The sequence below is a fragment of the Pieris napi genome, chromosome 5, assembly GCF_905475465.1.
Source record: "Pieris napi chromosome 5, ilPieNapi1.2, whole genome shotgun sequence".
Classification (NCBI taxonomy): Eukaryota; Metazoa; Arthropoda; class Insecta; order Lepidoptera; family Pieridae; genus Pieris; species Pieris napi.
This window is the reverse complement of record NC_062238.1, coordinates 12,437,670-12,461,170: the sequence shown is the minus strand read 5'-3', so window position 1 is coordinate 12,461,170 and position 23,501 is coordinate 12,437,670. Positions and strand designations below refer to the sequence as shown.

The window sequence follows — 23,501 nt, the reverse complement described above, 5'->3', positions numbered from 1 at the left end:
AATTAAGTATTAAAAACGATGACTTCTTATTTATTTATTTCTTAGGAATCAATATGTACATGTGATGTTAAAAAATAAATTTATGATATTATTGACTCTATTGACTGTTTTAGTTTCATAACATAACTTAATCTAATACATCAGATATGTGTTGGCGATCAGCGTATCTTCTCTCTTCCAGCTGCTTCCATCCTTTTCTAATGTTAGTTCTTCTTGTCTAAGTTGTGCCTCCTATTCTCTTTATGATTTCTTTCTACTGCCCTTCTTTATAGTATAATAATAATCAAAATATATAATTATTTATAATTGAAAATTAATGAATAGAAAATTAAAACAATTTTTTATTAGATTAGTCCCTGTAATAATAATAATTGTAATCAAATAGTTTAACTCCTTGAGGCTCAGAGCTCCTATATCATATCCAGCTTCCGATGAACCATACAAAGTAATGATTTATGTGCATTTCCGATCATTTCAATACATTACTCATGTCCGGCAGGGCGTTTACATCTATAATTATAATAACATTATCTCATGTCAAAGTTCAAGTTTTGTTAGTCTGTCGTCATTTAGATTCTTCATCACGATGAATATATACGTGAAATTTTATTTAGTGCTGTTTTTTCTTAGTTCGGTGACTTGTCGAAGCGCTCTTCAAGAGGAACTCACCGTTCTGTCCGTGGTAACAATTTCATTTTTAGTGACCTATTTATTTCATAAGTAAATTTTCGTTGGTACACGTTATTTTTATTAGTTTTACCATTACGTAATTAATTGTATGTGATGTGTCTAATTCACTTAATACTTGACGTTTCTCTCAACATAATAATGATTATGTTTGATCCATGGTAGTAGATTAGGTGTACACATGTTTGGGTATTAATTTTAAATTAATGTTCATTCATATAATATTCTTTTAAGTACCCATGGATTGGTGATGGATGCTGCAATTTTTTTTTGTTCTATCATCAATATTTTTCGCAGCGCATGCGATGAAAGATATTTTATTGAAATTTTTTTACACCTTGTTTACCATTATTGTACTTTCAGTAGGGATCCTTTTTTTCATGCAATTAAAATAGCCTATATTAATCAGTGATAATGTAGCATTCAAATGGTGAAAGAATTTTTAAAATCGGTCGAGTATATTTGAGCCAATTCGTTACAAACATATATACATACAAATCTTTACTCTCTATAATATTAGTATAGATTAAAACAAGGTATTACAATTTAACACTGTTTCAGAAAGAGTTCTTGACTAAATATGGCTACCTCCCAGAGAGAATTAAAGGCGTCGACTACACCTACACAAAAAAGGCGATAGCAGATGGCGTTAGAAGGATGCAAGCATTCGCCGGACTGCCGCCAACGGGAGAAATTGATGAAGAAACTGAAAAGGCTAGTTAATTATTATTTAGGTTCTTTTTTATAGAACAGGGGGCAAACGGGCAGGAGGCTCATCTGATGTTAAGTAATGCCGCTGCCCATGGACACTTTCAATGCAAGAGGGCTCGCGAGTGCGTTGCCGGCCTTTTAAGAATTCGTACGCTCTTTTCTTGAAGGACCCTAATCGAATTGGTTCGGAAATACTTCAGTTTAACTTAACGTTAACTACTATCTTACTTGTAGTGTGTTAAACGATATCCATATAATTTATTTATTTCCGTACTCCTGTATGTTAAAACGTATTGGATTTGACATATCGGAGTCATACTTAAACGCTGAGTCTCGACGAAATACCTGAGACATTCCTAAGGATAACTTTAATTTCACCTTTAAAGTATTGCGTGTAAGCAAGAAAAATATATTGGTACACAGAGAGTAAGGTTGGAATTCATTCAGGACTTCTCAACATTCGCGCGATTATAAACTAACTTTGCTCGTTTCCAAAGTAATTTCAATTGCGTCGAAATTAAAACAGCCCGAAGAAGTTCAGGCTTGTTAAGGCCAGTTTAAATATTAACGGATTGGCGAAGAGACTTAGTTCTGCAGCCTACGCGGTTAAAAAAATTCGCTCACTAACTGATGTCGACACAGCTAGACTTGTTTATTTTAGTTACTTTCATAGCTTAATGACTTACGGCTTATTATTATGGGGTCATGCTGCTGATGTCTAAACTATTTTCATCCTGCAGAAGAGGGCTATTAGTGCAATCTATAATTTAAAGTGTAGGGAATCTCTTAGAGATAAATTCAAGGAAATTAATATACTTACCTTTCCCTCGCAATATATTTATGAAAATATTATGTATGTATACAAAAATAGTGATAAGTTTACTAGAATAGAACATACGCACACAGAACAAACGCAGGCTGCAATTTCCCCGTACTAGACTATCTAAAGTTAGTAATTCTTTTTTGGGGAAAGGGATACTCTTCTTTAATAAAATCCCAGAGGCTCTTTTATCTCTGCCTTTCAATAAATTTAAGAAATGTATTAAAGAAAAGCTGTGTAAAAAGGCTTACTATAAAGTCAACGATTAATTATCTAGTTGATAAAAGGGCCTGGGACTAGTGCTAGACAGGCTACCTCTAATTAATTTGCGATATTTGTTTTAAAATAAGTGTTGTTTGATGATTTGATATTTTAAAAGAGTACCGAGAGTTTTTTACGCCGGCTTTTTCTCTCGGCCTACACCCTCTGTCTTCTTTGCCGATGAGTAGGGATGCCTACAAATTCAAATTTAATGACGTGGAATAAGTGATACATGTATCTTATGTTCCATAATAAACATATTTATTTTTATTTTTAAAACGTACTATCTATAAATATGACAATTTTCAAGTAGAACTCTCTTACAGCTGTTCAAAACGAAACGATGTGGCGTAAAAGACATCGTGACTACTTCCTCCAATCGACACAAGAGATATATCGTGCAACAGGGCTGGGATAAGAAGACAATCACTTACAGGTCAAATAATTAAATACATAAAGAGTCTTTCCTCCAATTTAGATTTTGTTCCCTTTGGAGTAGAGACTCTTGGGCCGTGGGGTTCAAGTGCACAGGCGCTAATTAAAGATTTAAAAACTACTACTCGTGTAGACGATGCTTGCTGTCCCTCGCACCGGGTTCCAATCGCGTTAAAAAATCATAAAAATCGAATAAGCCATTTTGAAGGAGTGCGAGAAACATCATGCCAGAATTTATAGATATTTGGTAATCTTACTTAATATACAAAGTAAAAATAATTTATTCATTTACACTTATGAACGTCAATAAAGAAATACATATTAAATACTTCTAATTTTACATTAACTGCCAGTTCTCAAAACAAGGGCGTAGAACGGACTTGAAGAACTAATAATAAACTTTGCGCCACTCTTTTTAATATTTTTTGTTTTACGCAACGCATGTCACATGACATCTTAAGTAATTAATAATAATTAAAAATAAAAAACAAAGATTTGTCCTCTATCAGCAGTAGGCATGGCATAGCACGCACTTACATTCTCGTGGGGCCAACACGAGAATACATAATAACTAACATCACCGCATACACGAATTCAAGTTCGACCAGTCACCACAAGTAGCACCCGTACAGTAATCTTAATAAGTTTCGATTGCGATGTTTTTAGTGTTTTAAATGGAACAAGCACCCTCGAAAAATCTCGAGTGGAGGCATTGATGGATGCTGGTCTTGCAGTGTGGGCCCCCCATGGAGGGCTGACTTTCCTTAAACGTGATACCAAACCAGATATATTAGTTTCATTCGTCAACAAAGACCACGGTGATGGGTAAGTCTAGAAATTTTAAAACATATATAAACACTAAACAACTGTTTGTTCTGTAAACAATATTTGTTTTGTCTTTTGTAGGTCATTCAATAAGAAGCGTAAAATAGCGAAAAGTGATGATATTGAATTATTCGTAGAAGAATTGTATGAAGCTGATGATTTTCAATTTCTTTAAAAAAAAATTGTAGTCAAGCGTGACTTACCTACATTATATCTTAAAATTCTCTTGAATAAAAATATCAAATATTAATTTTAATTATATAAAACTAGCTGTAGTTAGTACGCTTCGCTGTGGCACATGCCAATCGAATGGGAAATTGCAATCTTTTAAATTGAAATGGTGTATCGGTCGGGATTATGGGTATTCGAGGAATGAAAACATCTTCACATTTGAAAGGACCCGTTAAAACTGTTGCTTCCACCACGTTATTCATTTTTTTTTTTTTTAAATAAACAATGTAATTGGGAACGAATATTGTTTCTCATGTATCTGCGACATTAGGTACTATTGCGGTTTTCAGCGAGTACACAGCTGGTCGTTAAAAAAACTGTTTTTTCGCGTTGGCGGATATATGTCTGACGCAAAAAAAAAAACAATCTATGATGTGGATTATATATCATTCTGAAATTTCAGCTCGATCGGTGACATATAACATTTATATATATAGATATAATTCTTATAAAAAGATTCTTGTATTTATTATAAATAGCTTAATTGGAGTTTTATTCTGTTAATTGAAATTTTACAGGTTTCCGTTTGATGGTCCAGGCCGTGTAGTGGCCCACGCATTTCCGCCCCCTCACGGCGCGATGCATTTTGATGATGACGAGCTGTGGGCTGACAATCCTGTTGACGAAGATGAAGATGTGACTGACTTCTTCGCGGTCGCAGTGCACGAAATAGGCCATGCGTTAGGCCTATCACACTCGAATGTAAAGGCATCAGTTATGTACCCGTATTACCAAGTGCCAGTGGAGAAGCTGCACGAGGATGATATATCGGGCATGCGAGAGTTGTATTGTGAGTATTGATTACTATACACTAAGCCCTGTTCGGACAGGGAAGTGGAAAGTGTAAATAGCGCGCTGCCGATGCAATTGCCATTGTTTCGAGTGGTTCAGTAGAAGAGTAAAGAACTCCTTACTGTGTCACTTCCAATAACAACAGTGATACAGATCCCGACATGTTTGTATGTTCGAAGTTCGATGTAATTCTGTCAATAACCGTAGCACTGATGTCACAACTTTGGTTTTGGGCGGTACCAAAACTCATTATTGAGATCGGGATGTATTGAAAGTTACAGAGTAAACGCCCTGATTGTGAACACTCACAGGTGATGATATTGCAGCAGGTATTAAGGCAATTTTGCGAGTTCTGAGTCTAAACGTGGTATAAGATGTATCTTGTTTACTATAAGACTTTTAACTAGATTTGGGGTGTTAAAAATTAAACGACGATTATATAAATGATCCTAATCTTTGGGATGGATTTACTCCAGTTCATACAATTTGTATGACTCAAAACTTGGCAATTAAAAAGAGTGGCGGAGAGTTTCTTGCCAGTTCTTCTTGGCCGCTCTACGCCCTTGACTTGCGAACTGGTAGTAAATGTACATTTAGAATCAGTTTAACATATTTTCTGTTGACGTTCATAAGTGTACTTGGTTACCTATATGAGTAAGTTCTTTTAAGTTTGAGGAACTCTGTAATGCTATACTACCTAAATATAAAGGATATACAGTAGAACCTCGATAACGTAAACCTCGGTAACATAAAAACCTCTGTTACTTCAAAAAATACTATGTTCCCTTCCCATCAGAGCCCAAAACCTCTATAACTTAAAATACGCAACCTCTATAACGTAAATAAATAATCTCTGTATAGGCCCTCAGTAACTAAAAGAAATGTTTCCACAACCTCTATAACATAAAATTGTTTGTGAATGAGTCATTTTATAAGAGTGTCAAAACAAATGGTTTCGATATTTATTGCTTGCACGTGTTTACTAATGTATTGTTAACGTAAACAATACATAACCTATTGTTTGCTTTATCTAAATTCTTCAAAGCTTTGCGGCGGTTAGCTTTGAGACAACGACTTACTTGCATCATAAGTTAATGTGTTAATGTATTCTCCTCTCTATTTCTCATTGAAAATCAAATCGATTTAGAAACAGTGAATTTTTTAAAACAAAAGAAAATCACAGATTTTTTTAAGTAGACTAAACCTTTAGTTGTTGTTTTATTTTTATGTAATGTAAGTAATGTGAATAAATATGATTACATATTTAATTTTCCATCCTTCTGATGCATTCAAGTAAAAATGGGAGGAAGGGTACATAGAAACATGTACATACCTCTATATTAGCCTTTACCTGACATAGAACCTTGATAACTTAAAACCTCTATAACATAAAATATTGTGTGTTTCCCTTGGACTTTATCTTATCGAGGTTCTACTGTACTTATCAAGCTTACATATTTACACTATGTACCTATGACTTTGTCTGTAAAATGAGGATTTTATAGAAGTATACTGTTAAAGAAATTGTATTTAAAATCTATAGTACTCGCGTAGGTATAATATAGACAGCATTCACTCGAATTTTCAGATTATTTTCATGTTTTACCTTTTTTATAGCTTTTAAATATTGATGTGTATATTTAAATAGTTTTTTAAACTGTTTCCACTGCCTACTTAATTGCGATGTGGTGTTTTCTTGAATTAAATTTTGTTGGTTGTATCAAGTTGAATTAAACTACTTAATTGAAACTCAATTATAGCTTCAGTAACAAATGATAACTCCAAAGAAGATTCGGAGGAGACAACAGAGGCAGTGGTCTCCCGCTCGTCTCTTGTGCCTCGCTTCACGAAAGCTGATATAGATGAAGATGACATTCCTGATCTCTGCTTCACATATTATGACACGATACAGGTCATACAGGGAAAGATTTTTGTGTTCGAAGAAGAGGTTGGTATATATGACTTACAAGCTGCTTGTAAGTCTTAAGCTTATCTTGAATGATAATAGGTTATTAAAATAACATTTCCTTAGATATCAATTTCTCTTTTGAACATTGTAATCTAACTTTCAAAAACTTACATACATGTTTTTGTATAGTTATTTTAAATATATGGATTAAAATAACTATACAAATTAACACATTATTTGTTTTTCACCGTACGAGTAAGTTGTGCTCGAAAAAATCGAGTATGCATTACAATGTGTAAGATTTGGGAACTCTTTAAAGCAAAAAATACCTGTGTTAGGGTACTAAATATATTTTTATTATTACATTTCGATTTAAACTGTTTATAACAAATGCATCTAATAATTTTAACACGCGTCAGTGCATGATTTCGTGTGTGGAAGCATGAGAATGAATGAGTGAAATTATGACTTTTATTAGGTCTCAGTAGCTTCTCCTTCTGCGTAAGGTGTGTTCAGAAGCCACGTTGTTCAGACACTAGGTTAACATTTACATGGAATATGTTTCAGTGGGTGTGGGTGTTGACAGAAAGAAAACAGATAGAAGAAGGATACCCGAAAAAGTTCCACGACGTGTTTATTGGACTACCAAAATATATTAATGTTATTAAAACGATTTACGAGAAACGAAATGGACATATAGTCATATTTTGGAGTAAGTATTTCTCATCACTATCATACGTCATTTTAGGCCGAACATTATGCACTTGTTAGATGAAAAATACTTTAGTGGGAACGTGGATCGACATAGTCGTGGTGCGCGGCCAAAACTGCCCATAAACGCTTTTCTCTATCCTGACACGTAGTTACTTAGTTAATTACTTTGGTGTATTAAAAATGCTTGATAGCTAATATGAGGATAAAAGAGAGCAAAATCTTGTTGTTTAATAATTTAAAAGTACTTAATAATTAACATATCAAAGTAGCATCTTTTTTAATAAACATAGCCTTTAATAAATATACATACCAAATCACGTTGTACTAAATGAATCACTGTATAAACACACATCGCAGTCTCACTGTCTCAGTCAATCACAGTCTGTTAAAAGTAGCTGTCGCTATCCAGCAATATTGTTTACCTTTTGTTTCGTATTTTATCTACGTATATGTTTAAATAATCAATAAAAAAAATCAAAGGCGCTAAAACTTGAGCTTGGCCTCATGTTTCCGTATTTGTTTCAAGATTTTTTTTATTAATGCTTTTGTATATACGAGTATACGAGTGTTAAACGTGCACAATTAACAGAAGTCTATGATAACACACTCGTGAACTCACTATATGACTTGCACATTTTAGCCGCTAGGCCAACAATGTTCTTATTGTATCCATGTTATTCTAGGCCGACATTACTGGGAGTTCAGCTCTCGATTTCGTTTAATAAAACGCGGGAGGATCACAGAATACTCCGTCCCACCACAAGTATCCGAGCTGACGACAGTCTTCATATCTAACTATAATAATAAGACCTACCTGTTTGAAGAAGAGAGATTCTGGCGATACAATGAGGATACAAAAAAGATGGATAGAGGATACCCAAAGATGATGTCAGCGTGGAGAAAAGTGCCTGCGCCGGTTAATGCAGCTATTATATGGAAAGGAGGTAGTTCATGTATTTATCACCGTCTCTGTATTTTCAAATTACGCTTTTTATATGCATTCAAAAAAAAAAAAAAAAAAAAAATCTTTATTTTTCTCCACAATCTTACATTGATATTAACTAATATTAAGAAACAGATATATTGTCGCAAGGAAACATTATAAGATTGTGAGAGACTGGTGACTGAACTAAGCAGGGCTTGTATCTCAGACCACCAGCCTCCCCCCACATGGTCAAACAAAGTCAGTTTCGTTGATATTTTTTAAATGATCACCTTTTAAAACTTCAAACAATTATTATTTCGCCAAATCGAACCCACAACCCTGATTAATACTATGCATTACTATATCTCAAAAGAGATAGTTAACAGTTCGTTATAAAATTCTCTGTATTCTCATAATTATATCTATAATTTTCCCGTGTTAAAATAAAAATCGTTATGTATTCTCCTCACTATGGTTTCAGATACGTTTTTCTTCCAAGGACCACGTTTCTGGCGATTTGATAACACATTAATTCAAGCACACGAATACTATCCCTTACCGACAGCGCAAATATGGTTCCCTTGCGAAGCGACGCCGGAAATGGGAAGATACCTAACTAATGATGAACCATAATTAGGCGTTATACTTCAAGAGATACATATCTAAGTGACAGGTTTTACAAATGTATGTGATAGTTACTGATAAGAGGAGTTTGTATGAGCTAATTTTGGGGGCTACAAGAACCCGGATTAATATTAATCGTTGGAATGTGTTTTTAATTAGCATTAATCTGTATGTATTAATTTTGAATGGAAATATTGAGTAACGCTCGGTGGACGTATTTGGAACTAAACTAAAGCGCATATATAAATATATATATTTTAACTTAAACATGCGCCTATCAACCGTGAGGTCGAGCATTCGAATCACGGGCATCTTTATACGTTTCTGCCTGTGTACTATTAACACTCGTACCGTAAAGTAAAACATCGTGATGAAGCTGGCATGCCTTACGTCAGAAGGTACTTCTGGCTGATCACTACTACCAAGAAAAACAAATCATTACGAAACGTGTATTACTGAAGAGAAAAGTTCCGTCAGTGCAGAGACATATCGTCGCTGTAGAATGATAACCTCGTATGTCCAAAGAAACAAACATTACAGGAAACGAAAAACATGTTTCAATTCGTTGTTTGTTGAGCTTTAGATAGTAAAAGGACTTATTTATTAATAACATAATTAAGTCAATACTTCATGATTTTACTAGTTAATAGATATAATAAGAATAAAAAAATATATGTTTTTTGACATACGAGGTTATCATTAGCCAGTGACGATATCAGATTTCCTAAAGCAATAAGAGTCTTCTATGCCTACCATGAAACAGTTAATTCGCTGAGATTCGACACAACTAACTTCGCTAACAAGCATTGACTGCGTTATGCTGAAGCTCACAAAGAAATCAAATAACAAAACATACAAATATATCACTTTATTAAGAATTATTACAATAATATAACAAATAATTACGTTCGGTTATTCGGCGCGTACGCCGGAATGTACTAACAATGAAAACAATAATACTGGGTGAATGTGAAAACTTACAAACGTCACTAATTCATTGAAAATGACATTTAATTGCAATTTGAACTGTTCTTTTTTGTACATTAAACAGGCAAGAGAGGTGAGCACCCAAAAGTTCAATAAATTATAAATGCCCGCTTTGTGTATGTACTTATTAATAAATAGTAAATAATTTGTTTGAATTAAGCTTGTTCTTGAACCAATAAAAACCCTGATATTACACTCGAGAAATTATTTTTTAACTACGAAGACGGATTTTTTGAGTGAGGTATTAAAGCAATGTTCACAAAGCATATGTGCATAGCGGAGATGTAAACAATTATGTCCGACAACAATTATGACCGTCTACAATTATGTCCGTCCACAATTATGTCCGTCCATAATTATGTCCGTCCACAATTATGTCCGCCCACAATTATGTCCGACCACAATTATGTCCGCCCACAATTATGTCCGTCCATAATTATGTCCGTCCACAATTATGTCCGCCCACAATGATGTCCGACCACAATTATGTCCGTCCACAATTATGTCCGTCCATAATTATGTCCGTCCACAATTATGTCCGTCCACAATTATGTCCGCCCACAATTATGTCCGACCACAATTATGTCCGACCACAATTATGTCTATCCCCAATTATGTCCGTCCACAATTATGTTCATCTAGATTACTATCTGATTTAACTGCAACAAGAAGCGGGGTTGGGGTCCTTGCCAGACCTCTTGGTGATGTTAAGCCGAGTAAACTCTTCGGCTACAGTTGGGTGGATTCCCACTGTGTTCATTAATTGCTCCATTGTTATACCACACCTGAAATATAAATAATATTTATTTTCATATGTTATCTTTAATTTTTTATTGAGGTATAATCAAATAGATGCATAACATTTGATTTAAATAAAAATATAGATTAAATATAATAGATAGACATTTAAGTAACTTTTATGTATATATAGTACTTGCTTTATGAATATTACATTAATTTAAAGGCTTTGTAGATATAGAAACTTTGGTTTTTTTTTTAACATCTCTCTATATTCAGTCAGCAGCTCATGTTTGAGTGTTCGGTTTCTGTCCAGCTATTCAAGTTCCAAAACACTCACTTGACAGCTGCGGCGAAGCCCTGGATGACCTCTCCAGCCACGGGGCCCACGAAGTGGAGCCCTAGAATGCGCTGCGGGGCCTCCCTCAAGGCCACGGCCTTCAAATAGCAATTGCGAATGTTCCGTTGGGGAATGAAGAACTCGGTGGGCTTGTAATACGCGTGGTATATCTCCAGGTTGTCAGCTCCGAATCTGTAAAACAGTTTATTTTCTTCATAATTTCTAGTTTTTTATATATGAACTCAATTTGTTAAAAAAAATCCGCTAAATATGTGCCTAAACATATTAGTATTAGTTTCTCATATAAATCTAACCCAATTATTCACAAAAGTTAGTCTAATTGCACTCTTATTGAAGTATCATTTCACAATACCACCATAAAACATGCAGCTTAGCTATAAAATTACTAATTCAAGATTCAAGTCTTGAAAGACTTTTATCAAAGAAAGGTTAGATAACGAAGTCGATTTTGAAACTTTTTGCGATTTCTTCAATAATTATATACTCGTAAATATTAGTTAATTTATAAAACCATATACATAAACCTTTCCTCACAATATTTATTATTAAAAAATATGTTCAGAGTATTGGAGGTCATCGCGTTCATACAAACTTTATCTAAATATATAAAACAAAGTCGCGTTAGTTACACCACTTATAACTCAAGATCGGCTGGACCGATGTTAGTTATCTTTATTTTGGTGGATTCTTCTCCGCTCCGAATAGCAGAATTAGTATTAAAATATCGGATAAGTTATCGAATAACAATAAATTAATTAATTTTACGAATGCAAACAGCAAGTGGTGCCATCTGTTGACAAAACTACGCATAATTTTACATCGAATTAGTGTCAGTTCAAGAAATTCCGATCTTGTGGTGAATGAGGAAATGCATAACCAAGCTTTGATCTTGATCGAAGACATGTGTTACCTCATCAGAAAATGCTTTAACATACAGTATCGCAATATTTGCTAGAGAGAAAAAGCCTAATGTGTAAAATTGCCATTTTTCTTTCGCAATAGCAGGGAATAAAATATTTTAGTATTTAAAATTGTATTATTGTTTAGTAACAAGGTAATCCTTAATGAAATAATTAAGAATAACTAAAGTTAAAACCATATTAAACTGTTAGGCGGAACAAAGTTAGCCGGTTCAGCTAGTTTTAAATTCAAGGATAATATACCTTTGCACAGCGGTTTCCTCACTAAGTCCCACACATCCATACTCGAGCGGAGTGAAGATAGTGGTGGCCACATTCTCATAATCCATCTGCTGGTTTCCCCCTGCGAACATTCTCTTCGCCAACAGTTTTCCGGCATGAATGGCCACCGGAGTCAGCTCGGGTCTACCTTCCAACACGTCACCGACTGCATATACGTGTGGTATGTTTGTTTGTTCCGTGTCAGCTACGATTTTTCCGTTTGTTGATAAAGTCTGAAAATTTTTATAATATTTTATGAATAAATATTCAATTTATACTGAAAATAATTAAATAGATACAAATGAAGATAAGAATTAAAAAATTGTACAAAAATTTTAACATATACATAATTTATCTAAAGAAAAATGTAAATTTAATAGTGAAAGAATAGTAAAAATGAAAAAATAATAATTAATATTTAAATAATAAAAAGTAAATAAAAACAATAGATTAGAATTGTATAGAACTCATCAATGATGAAGCTAAATTAAGTGGATCAGGGGTTCAAACATGTTAAAAAATTTGCATCATATGATATTGGATGGAATATCTATCTACATAGACCCCTGCAACTTTGTTATATACAGAAAAGAATGTTTTCAGTCAAAATAAAATGTACTTACTGAAACTCCAGCTGCATCCAAGTTGAGTTGTTTGGTGAGTGCATACCGTCCTGTTGCCATCAGTACTGTGTCGAACACATCTTCGCTCCTGAAAAATCATCATTTATGAGCTGAAGTTGAGATTTTTTTTTTAAATATTATGGCGAAGTTGAGAATTTGAAGTAAACCAAACTTCCTTCCCAAGCTTTATTGTCGATTTGCTAAAAACCTTAGGCTATTTTATGAGTCTCGCGACGACTTAATGGCTATGGGAAAAATGCATATTAGCCTTGATTAATTATGAAACCAATAGTAACAGTTCCGGTTTTTGTTTCATGAATGACATATATTTTGTGAAGAATGATTAACCTGTACGGGTATTTTTTATTAAAGGAGGTATCAGGGACACATGTAAAAAGCTAAAAAGGATGTAGGTTGTGTACTTGCTTACATCATTTTTCACTCGGTAATAAAAGAAAATTCATTGGTACTATTAGGAGAAAAAAAGGGAAAAGAAAGAGAGATCGCCCTCTTCGCACGGTAGTCTGACGAGCTTAAAGAAGGTGGTAGAGAAGATATGGAAAAAAATGCTAAAGATAGAGACAGATGTAGCCAGTTGGGGGAGGGCTATATAGCATATTATACTCTACGAGTTCCTTGGAAAATAAAATAAATATTTCTGTATAAAATTGTGTATATCTGATATCTGTGATTGGATGATGGAATAAATGAGGCTTAATATTATTATTATTAGGAGAAGGATTAATTTAATTCTTTGTTTATGACTGTAGGAATTATCTAGGTAATATAATATTAGGTAACACAAAAGATTAGAACGTGTAGGTATTTAAGACTTTTAAAATCTGCTGAGGTTAGGTTAGTAAAAAGTCCGTTCCGCACGAAGTCTCGAAATAAAAGTGAGTCAACGCCGGTGTTGCCACGCTTTATATAGGTTTCTGCTACAAGATGGCGTTAGTCCGCTAACAATAGAATATTGATATAATAGAACATATATATATATATATATATATCATATATATATAGAAACTTTCAATCTAATAACAAAACGAGTTCACTCAATACTACTCACTCCTTCTGTGTCTCGGTATTCAGCCACTTTGCCTTCAGCTGTCCAGTCTCCAGTTTCTCAACTGAGACAGGTATGCACTTGTGGTGGAACTGGACTCCCTTCATCTCCATCTCATTTGTGACCATCGAAGCCATTTGCTGATCAAAACCACGCAGAGGTACCGAACGGATCAACACTGTTGCCGGGAAACCAAGGGAGTTGAGGAAGCCGGCGCACTCGAGACCGATGTCTGAAAATATAAGTTAAAAATAAATAATCGAAACAACAATGAAGTATGATAAAAAAAATATTTTATTGTATTAGTTTTTATTGTGTCCTTGTAGTACAACCAACCATTGATATTTAACGATATTTTTCTGAAGGAAGTGTTTAACTGTGGGCCTACATTTAAACTAGGGATGCATCGATACGCATTTTTTACGATATGATGCCGATGGCGATACTCTTATAGAAATTTTAAAATTAAGAATAACAATTATGTATATTAAATAAAATAAATATCTGTTAATAATTAAAACTAACATAGATAAAAATTTTGTAATTGTGTAATTTATATAATTTGGTATCGAAAAAATACTACGCCCGATAGCAGTTAAAAGACAACTTAAGTGTCTAGCAAATTGGAGTACACAAAACGGATTCGGAAACGGATTCTCCGGGCATAGATAGTCCGTGGGTTGAACTAGATCAAATAAGATGCGCGTTTACATTACTTTTTTAAAGCGCGAAATTTGAAAAGTATCGTTGTATCGGCAATTAAAATATCGCCGATGCCGATATATCGGCGAACCGAGGAAGCAATTTAGTTCGCTTCGATTTCAATTTAGTGTCCCAAAATCGCTCTATTCTCTATGCCATACTCTCTGAAAAGGATTATTTAGTTCAGGAAATAAAAGAAACTTACATCCAGCTCCAATCACCAATGTTTTGCCAGGGGGGTGTCCCAAGCTGAATATATCGTCACTGCTTATACAATATTCCACTGCGCCGGGAATATCTGGGTAATGAGGCCGTCCCCCCACCGCTATCACAACATTCTTTGCAGTCAATTCTTTCTTGCTACCGTTCTTCATCGTCGCGACAACTGTATGCGGATCCTTAAATTCACCCAAGCCATTGATATAGTCAATTTTCTTATCCCGAAGGTCAACTCTGGTTACCCAGTTGACGGATTTAATGTGATTTTGTACTGATTCGGTGAGTGCTGTCCAGTTTATTTTGATCTGATCTAATGCTGGGACCTGCCAACCGTATGCTACGGCTTCCTGGAATTTAAAAAAATACTGTTTACTTTGTATATAGGTATTGGCTGGGATACAATAATTTCACATTACTTTCAATCAGTGGCGTAACTATACCATCTGGGGCCCGTGGCAAATTCTTTTGATGGGGCCCTATCAGTAAAAATCGACACGTTGTACTCAGTTTAATTTTAATAAACTTCGAGATTTTCAGCGTACTCAATTACATGTTGTATATGCCCCACTAATGGCCATAGACCTCCTCTCTTAAGGCCGATTTACATTATCTTAGTGTTTAGGAGAGTGGTTTAGTACAACTTGAAAGGCAAGTTCTTTAGCGTAGCGTTTACTAAAGCAAGTAGCGTTTACATGTTTCAACTAAAGTACTATCCTAAAGCACTCTCCTAAACACTAAGATAATGTAAATCGGCCTTTAGGCGAGAGGGAATGGTCTGTAGTCCCCACGCTAGTCCAATGCGTATTTGAGACTTCATATTCATCCATAGAACATAATATCTCTTGATCAGGGGCCCTCTTGGGTCGTGGGCTCGTGGCATTTTGCCAGCCTTGCCACGCTATTGTTACGCCACTGCTTTCAATAATACCTACTATTCAGATTTAGTACTATGTATGATGTGGTACAATTTAATAAATAAATATATTTTTCCTTTTACGTCATCATAGTCAGCCGTGAGTCATTCAAGTAAATGTTGAATTATCACCATAATTATTATTCTATTCAAAAGCGGAAATTCTATAAATATATAATATTCCTATTGAATAAGTTAATTAAGGAATGTTAACAAGGAAAACAACACTGCAATTATTAGACGTATTATACTTTTCGATAGTAACACTTGCTGACCCAGCGTTTGTTGTGCGATGTATATTAATTCTAGGATTTTTTTATAATTCAATAAAAATAACTATCTACAATAATAAAAAAATGTATTTTTGTATGCATATATATATAAATAAAAACAATTTTTTTTTTTAAACATTTGGGATAGTAGCCGATTGTCCGACTTACTAAATATGGATATAAAATTTCATAAGAATCGGTCAAGACGTATTAACGATTTGGAAATTGCATAGCTTTAGTAATTAGCAATGTCGTGCGCATATGTTAATATAAACTGTGTGGTTTGTGAAACCACATTGATGGCAACCTTCTTTTCAATACAAGTTATTATCGTAGCAAGTTTGTACAGAGTACATGTGTTTTATTTCTCCCACTAAACCGACTATGGGATTGGAATCTTCGGTTCAGTTCAATCCAGATTTGAGCAGTTAACACTTGCTCGCAAAGGATAATACATGGTAAGTTTTACAACGGCCAAAAGTAACACCTCCTTGTTTGGAAAACTATAAACAGACGCTGAAATTCCTCCGCCTGCTTGACTAATACTGCATATTCTAGGTAGGGCTGTGGGCGTCCACAGTGCAGGTTTCGTGTGACGTGTTTACACAATAATAATATCATCAAACCTTGTACATAATAAAATACAAGCATAGCTTACGTACATAGTTTTTACGATTGCTGCATCAAGGGAAATGGTATTCAATGGATCTGCGTGGCTTGAACCTCATGATATTGTTTAACATTACGACTAATGATGTAGGCTAATAAATTCTGAAATAGAAGTCTGTCCGAGCTCACCGGGTTAAGCCCAACGCAACTGAGATACGGAAACTAACTCCATATATCCTTAAAATATGATTATAAATAGATATTACGTATACACATACGTTATACTTAAATGTCATGATAGTTCCACGTAGTTTTAGTTAACAGAACAGCAGTATATTAGTTAATTGAACTCCCTGGTGCGGCCTAAACATTGCTATTTCTGGAAAAGTCTCAATGGTGTGAAAAACTAACATTACTGCAGTGATGAATTTAGGTAGAATTAAGATGGCCAGGGGTTTGTTAGGGGATTTGATTTATTTAGAGGATACTTTATTCAAGTTTTTTTTAAATATTAGGCCTCGAACCCAACCAATAAACTAAACCAAATATAAACTCCAAAAATACCAAAAAGGCTATAATACTCCAAGATCAATACAACAGCTATTTAATACTACTTGAATGTATTTTTGATGGATATTTGAAATTACCTCTTAGACCAAGTGTACAACAAACACTAGGGGTTTTTAATCGAGCGATCCATCGAAGTTGGTCTTAAGGTTAACATTTGGTAGCGGTTGGCATCACGAATCAATCAGCTGCTGACTAAAACTAACTTAATTTTTATTGTTTTTCTATTACACCAATATCGTAGCGTTTAATTAGAATAAATTTCCTTCCCCAACTGATCTATGAAGGTCACAATTATCTTTCTGTTGTTTATTCAAAGAATTTAGCATAAGATAAAATATTAGTCGCTATGACTTGCATATTTTAAAAATAGCACAAATATGATTCATTCATTGTAAATTAAAACCATTTATGTGTCTATCTATTACAAGGTTCGTAAAATATTGTCAATGGAAGGTATTCTTAATAAAGCAGAGTAGATTTATATCTATAATTTAAAAAAACGTATACTTTGGAAAGAATTACTCGTTTTATACAGCCATGTTTGGCGCACTAATTTTGTCTTTATTACGAATATTATAGTTATGTTCTTTTTTTGACATACTATATTTTTCTGCAAATATAAAATACTTTCATAAATATTGACTTGGTAAAGTTAAAATGATTTGAAAGTTTGATTTAAAGAGATCGTAAAAATGTATTCACTATTCTATCAAAACAGTAAATCCAAAATTCTATGTACTTATTTCTTATCAAAGCACATAATTCTTTTATTAAAAAAAGCAACAATAACTATTTCATGACATCAAAACATACCTTGATTATATTGATTATTCTACTGTACCTCGACACGATAACATCAAATTAGTATGACACGGCAATATAGATACAGTGTGGTTTCTAGGACACGCGATCGTAGTGCCAAAAACCATATAGAACATCTATAGGAACATCTAAGGGTAATATTCAGGGAGTCATATAATAAACACTTACCGCTAGGTGTTGTTTCTGAATATTATCCTATATCAGACAGTATGTGAAATACCTTTTGAATTTAGAATTATTAAGATAATATAAAACTATTATATAGGATAAAGTCAACAATTAGAAATAAGTGAATGAATTTCATCGAAAGACAAAGAGCATATTTAACAATACAATAATCACTAAAAGGAAACATAATTATCTCAGAGTTACGTAATATTCTTAATGGCTTTATTATATCTATATAAAAATATAATTGTTGGTTTAGATTTAAATGTAATATTTTATTCAAAATTAATATATGATATTAGGGTTAGAAGTTGATCACAATAATATGTAGTCTCATTTATAGTTGTAACAAAATTATGTATTTATTTACTTATACTAATACATATTTATAATATTACCGACTTGTTATCCAGGAACAGGAAGGAATCGGGAAGGTTTTGATGGTGGGGGTGTCAGGAACACTTACCAATCTCTATAATCAAATGTTATAATCAGGAATGAAAGTAATATATAGAAAACAGGTTTATAAACCATATACAAGTTCTATAAATAGTTAATATAATATCCAAATATATAAGGGTTACATATATTCTACATAAATTAACGCTTTTAAAAAAAAAAAATTAAATTATTGCTTAAAACCAGAATGTTTATCAAAAAAATATCTCAATAACATTTATCAATTTTATATTATCTGCAGCACACTTAATCTCTATTATCATAGCATTTTCTACATTACATAACACCTTGGTCAAGCCCTTTGAAAATTAAAACATATGTGTGAGATAAGAGAAAATTTGTCTGTCTACAAGAAACTGAATTGACCTTTGTCATTTTTGCTGCAGAGCATTGCTTAATAGAAATAATTGCAGTGTTGTTTTATTTAAAAAAAAGTCTAGAAGTTTATATCCAGAGTAAACAGAGACTGTTATATTATAAGAAATATGTATATCCTCAATATCTTCAATGTTTAAAACATACCCTAAAACTAATAAATATTAGAATAAAATTGTAATAGAACTTACATGTATACTTTCTCCTAGTATTGCTGCTTGGTGCATCAACTTCTTTGGAATACATCCAACATTCACACATGTCCCCCCAAGGCCCCACTTGGTTCCTTGTGGTGACGGAGTTACATAGTCTAATACAGCTACTCGCGCACCTTGGTTTACTGCTTCCTTGGCACATGCCAAACCCCCTGAACCTCCACCAATCACCACCAAATCATAGTCAAATGCCCCATCTACAATATCCCAAGCACCAATTAAAATTTACTATAGATTGTAATAAGAAATCCAAGTAAATATCAAAAATTGTAAGTTTTTTAATTTATATTACAACCAAGTTCATAATTTATATCACTTATTTTCATATGACATATATGAACCACTGTAAGTACAGAGATATTTGACTGAAACATGAACATGAGGCAATATTGTTTAGACAAACAAAACAATACAATATCACCATAACCAAATTGTACCTGGTTGTTCAGTTAATGATAGAACTGAATTTGGGCTACGCCTACAACATATCCAACCTATTCAATAAATAAAGCAAATCTTTCAGCTATATATTAAAAAGAAACAGAAATTGGTTGAAATTTCATAAGTTATATTTAAATTAATTGTGATTCTAATGCAAAGTACAGTTTAATTTAAAAAAACATCCCATAGCTGTGCGCTTACTAGAAATTTGGTTTGGTCTCTACAATGGTTTTTAATTAGTACTATAATTTTAAACCTATTGTTCAACTTTTCAACTTGAAAGCTTTAAGCTAAGTTCTAGCTAAATTCTATTCAAGAGACAATATTTGTATAAAAATGTTTAGGAACATCATTCAAACGAAATTCTTTTCTTTTCTAAAATTTAGAAATTCATATACGTTTTGTCAATATTACTTATGTACTCTAAATAGTTGCTAATTATTGTGAAACACTGACATTGCATGAGGTTATGTTATACCTACTCAGAAAATTACTTCAAGGCTAAGGGATTTTAATGAACTTACTAGAAAACGTCCGCTTCGCCAACACAACAAAACTACCGGCCCCATTATATGGCCTTATAAAATTACGTATCCTCACAAATTTATTAAAAATTGTCATTTTGACGTAGTACAAATTTTGTAAATGACAGGAAAATTATATTCAAAGAGGTCGATCCAGAAACACGATAACCTAAGTTCCACACGTCATTAAATTATTGAAAAGAACTACTTCACGATGAAATCTGTTTTAGTAACTGGTGCAAACAGAGGCTTAGGCTATGGAATGGTAAAATATCTACTCAAAAACAGTAAAGTAGAAAATGTCTTCGCAACCTGTCGCAATGTTTCAGAGGTAAGTACTAATTTTAAGACTTACCTATTGGTGCCATGTTCTTTCACTTTAATATTCACCTTAACACTTAGTCACGTTTATATTACACTTGAAATCTTTTTAAACTGTCGAAGCCGAAGTGCGTAGTAATATTTAACAGAACAATTCCAAGATAAAATTGTAAAAAGAGAAGGGAGGCAAATGCAAAAGACGAGCGATTTATGTAGGCAACACTCGGCTTAATAACGATGACTTGTCAAATTCGTCATGTTGATGACGTTACTCCTCTGTACTCTTTGTATACGCTAGGATGACATTGCAGTTACAGGGTTCGAGACAATTTGGAATAAAAATGGATGTTATAAAAATCAACATCTATAACTAGTTGGCAAATATTAAGGGTACTAATGCGCTTTGGTCAACATTATAACAATTTCTTACCTTGCAGGAACTCAAGTCATTTTCTCATGAACATAAGAAACTACACATATTGACGTTAGGTAATGTATTCATTTTATGACCGACTGAATACTAAATAATAGTTATGAATTGCATCATGTATCATAATCACTCAAAATTATCAAGGAATTAAATATTTTAGATGTAACAAACTACGAAACATTAGATGATGTAGCTATGCAAATAAAAAAAGTTGTAGGAGACCGTGGTCTCAACGTATTGATAAACAACGCTGGGGTGAGCACACGATTCACTAAACTGAATCTAGTAAAAGCAGATCAGCTTTTGGAAAATCTTACGGTTAATACAATCGCACCAATTTTACTTACTAAGGTAAGACTAGGTATATATCATTTTTAAATGTCAAATACGAAAGTAACCTTTTTATACATTTCATATTTTCTCTGATCCTTATGTTTTTTTACCTCAGAAAGATATTGTCTATATCATACAAACGCTAATAATTAGTCCAACAAATGTTATAAAAAAAATGTGTGCGTGTACTAGGTGTACACACGTAAGAAGTGAAACTTCTTTATGACCTTATTTTTCGAAAAATGATCTACTATATGCAACTTTACAGAAATTGGTTAAATAAAGTTAAATTAGATAAAGTTTAACAAAAGGCTTTTATTATCATAGACATGAATACAAATACAATTATTTCATTTTAACTTATTACTGTACTACTATGTAGTACTAAGATTATTAAAGAATTTCATTAATTGTAATAGAATTATTAGTATTACTATCATTGTTATCGTTATTATATATTTTTGTTACTAATGGCTTCGAATCTCTTCGGATCAACCGTGGTAGACAAGAAAAAGATGGCGCGTAACCGAAAAATGTGACAAATGTGTGTAAATTTTTTTCCAACGCCGATAAAGAAGTTTGGCTTCAAAAAGCAACATGGCGCGTAACCTGCTACAAAATTTCTCCCATACGTCGATAAAGAAGTTTCACTTCAAAAGATGGCGCGTAACGGAAAAATGTGACGCGTAACGAAAAAATGTTACACAAAATTGTTTTCCAACCCCGATAAAGAAGTTTCACTTCAAAAACATCTGGTTCAAATCTATCGAAGTGTTAAGTTATGACAAATTTGTAATGCATTTTTTAGGCCTTGGTTCCATTATTAAGACAAGCAGCGGTAACCAATTCTGCTGAACCCGTTGGAGCACAAAAAGCTGCGGTTATTAACATGAGCTCAATTTTAGGATCCATAGCTCAAAATGACCAAGGTGGTTTCTATCCATACAGATGTTCAAAGGTAATGCAAAGAAAATGATAATATGTATTAACCAGTGTAAAAAAAAATTAAACTTTCAGACGTGATTTAATTATTTGGATTCACAATTTCAGGCAGCTTTAAATGCAGCAACCAAATCTATGAGTATTGACCTAAAGAAAGACGAAATTCTTGTTGCTTCTATACACCCAGGGTGGGTCAAAACCGACATGGGTGGTAAAAATGCACCTCTCGATGTTGATACGAGCGTTTCGGGCATCTTTAAAACCATCGACAATTTAAGTGAGAAAGACACTGGAAAATTCTTTCAATATGATGGCTCCGAGTTGCCATGGTAATGGAATATTTGCGGAAATTCGAGGAAAAGTACAATATAATATGTCATAACTTTCTTTACGGTGTCTTTTCTTATTGTTTAAAAAATAATATATATTCTTTGGTATACTTTCATTTCAGATGTGAATTATCTTAGAATTATTTTAAATGTACCTCTTGTGTTAAAAGCAAAAAGCTTACTTACCCTCCCAAAGAGGTTTTATTGTTTCTTTTATTATTGCTGCATGGACAGTTAAATTAGGATGCGTATTTCCTGTAACCAGACAAATTAGAAGTCAGACGAGATAAACTCGTCAGACAAGAAATGGTACATATTTCAATAAAGAATATAAATGCGCATTTATTCCAATGTTTACAAAACTAATTTCATATCACCCTTTGCCCCTAAAGAAAACCCTAGGCAAACCACAGTTTAGGTAGTCGATAAACCAATCAATCAAAACGGCGTTCTTGAAAATTGTAAAACTATTTTTTTTTAGAAATAAAATGACAGGCATAGGCAGTCGCTTTGATGTTTTACTTCCTTTCAGTTTATTAGTCTAAAATATTTTGAATATCGCTGTTAATTTCGTTGTAAAGATCAATTCTACAATATATTTCATGTCTTATAGAAACGGACAAAAATTATTAATGAAAAATAACAAAACACCATTTTGGTCAGCCTATAAATTATTCGTTGCTTGAATAACCTAATATGAAACAAATTTTAGTCATATGGAATTTCTTAAGAAATAAAATAAAAAAAACAGGCCGCAAATCTAGGTTTACTAAAATAGAAAAGTGACTTAATTTTAATAGATTAACTTTTACCAGTTGACTAATTAATTATCTAAGTTTCATTTATAATATATTATATACAATTCACAACTGAATTGTACGTACATACGTGCTTTTATATAGTATCATCTAGATTATGTTTTGTTGAAAACAAGTATACGTAAAAAAAGCGCCTGAAGGAATGTAAT

The 23,501-nt window shown here is 33.2% G+C and overlaps 3 protein-coding genes across 6 annotated transcripts; 2 read left to right on the top strand and 1 right to left on the bottom strand.

Moving 5' to 3' along the window:
* The first annotated feature begins 478 nt into the window (after positions 1-478).
* LOC125049865 (matrix metalloproteinase-25-like) lies at positions 479-9,269 on the top strand. Of its 2 annotated transcripts, XM_047649362.1 has the most exons (9): positions 479-682; positions 1,249-1,401; positions 2,806-2,915; positions 3,581-3,739; positions 4,489-4,760; positions 6,523-6,710; positions 7,239-7,383; positions 8,069-8,329; positions 8,792-9,267. In XM_047649362.1, the coding sequence occupies exons 1-9, from the start codon at positions 587-589 to the stop codon at positions 8,941-8,943; spliced, it is 1,536 nt and encodes a 511-aa protein (XP_047505318.1). In that variant the 5' UTR covers positions 479-586; the 3' UTR covers positions 8,944-9,267. The 2 variants fall into 2 exon arrangements, with proteins under 2 accessions (XP_047505318.1, XP_047505319.1); XM_047649363.1 differs by lacking the exon at positions 3,581-3,739 and having other exon boundaries at positions 8,792-9,269.
* Positions 9,270-9,787: 518 nt separating this feature from the next.
* Positions 9,788-20,744, bottom strand: LOC125049867 (thioredoxin reductase 1, mitochondrial). Of its 3 annotated transcripts, XM_047649367.1 has the most exons (9): positions 20,535-20,744; positions 19,652-19,708; positions 19,191-19,411; positions 14,798-15,158; positions 13,894-14,122; positions 12,825-12,912; positions 12,184-12,434; positions 11,000-11,191; positions 9,788-10,706 (listed from the first exon to the last, which is right to left on the bottom strand). In XM_047649367.1, the coding sequence occupies exons 1-9, from the start codon at positions 20,545-20,547 to the stop codon at positions 10,577-10,579; spliced, it is 1,542 nt and encodes a 513-aa protein (XP_047505323.1). In that variant the 5' UTR covers positions 20,548-20,744; the 3' UTR covers positions 9,788-10,576. The 3 variants fall into 3 exon arrangements, with proteins under 3 accessions (XP_047505323.1, XP_047505324.1, XP_047505322.1); XM_047649368.1 differs by lacking the exon at positions 19,652-19,708; XM_047649366.1 differs by lacking the exons at positions 19,652-19,708; positions 20,535-20,744 and adding an exon at positions 20,180-20,299.
* LOC125049886 (C-factor) lies at positions 20,379-22,879 on the top strand. Its single transcript, XM_047649397.1, has 5 exons — positions 20,379-20,510; positions 20,938-20,989; positions 21,091-21,281; positions 22,072-22,221; positions 22,314-22,879. Exons 1-5 carry the CDS (start codon positions 20,394-20,396, stop codon positions 22,536-22,538), a joined length of 735 nt encoding a protein of 244 aa, XP_047505353.1. The 5' UTR covers positions 20,379-20,393; the 3' UTR covers positions 22,539-22,879.
* Positions 22,880-23,501: the final 622 nt, after the last annotated feature.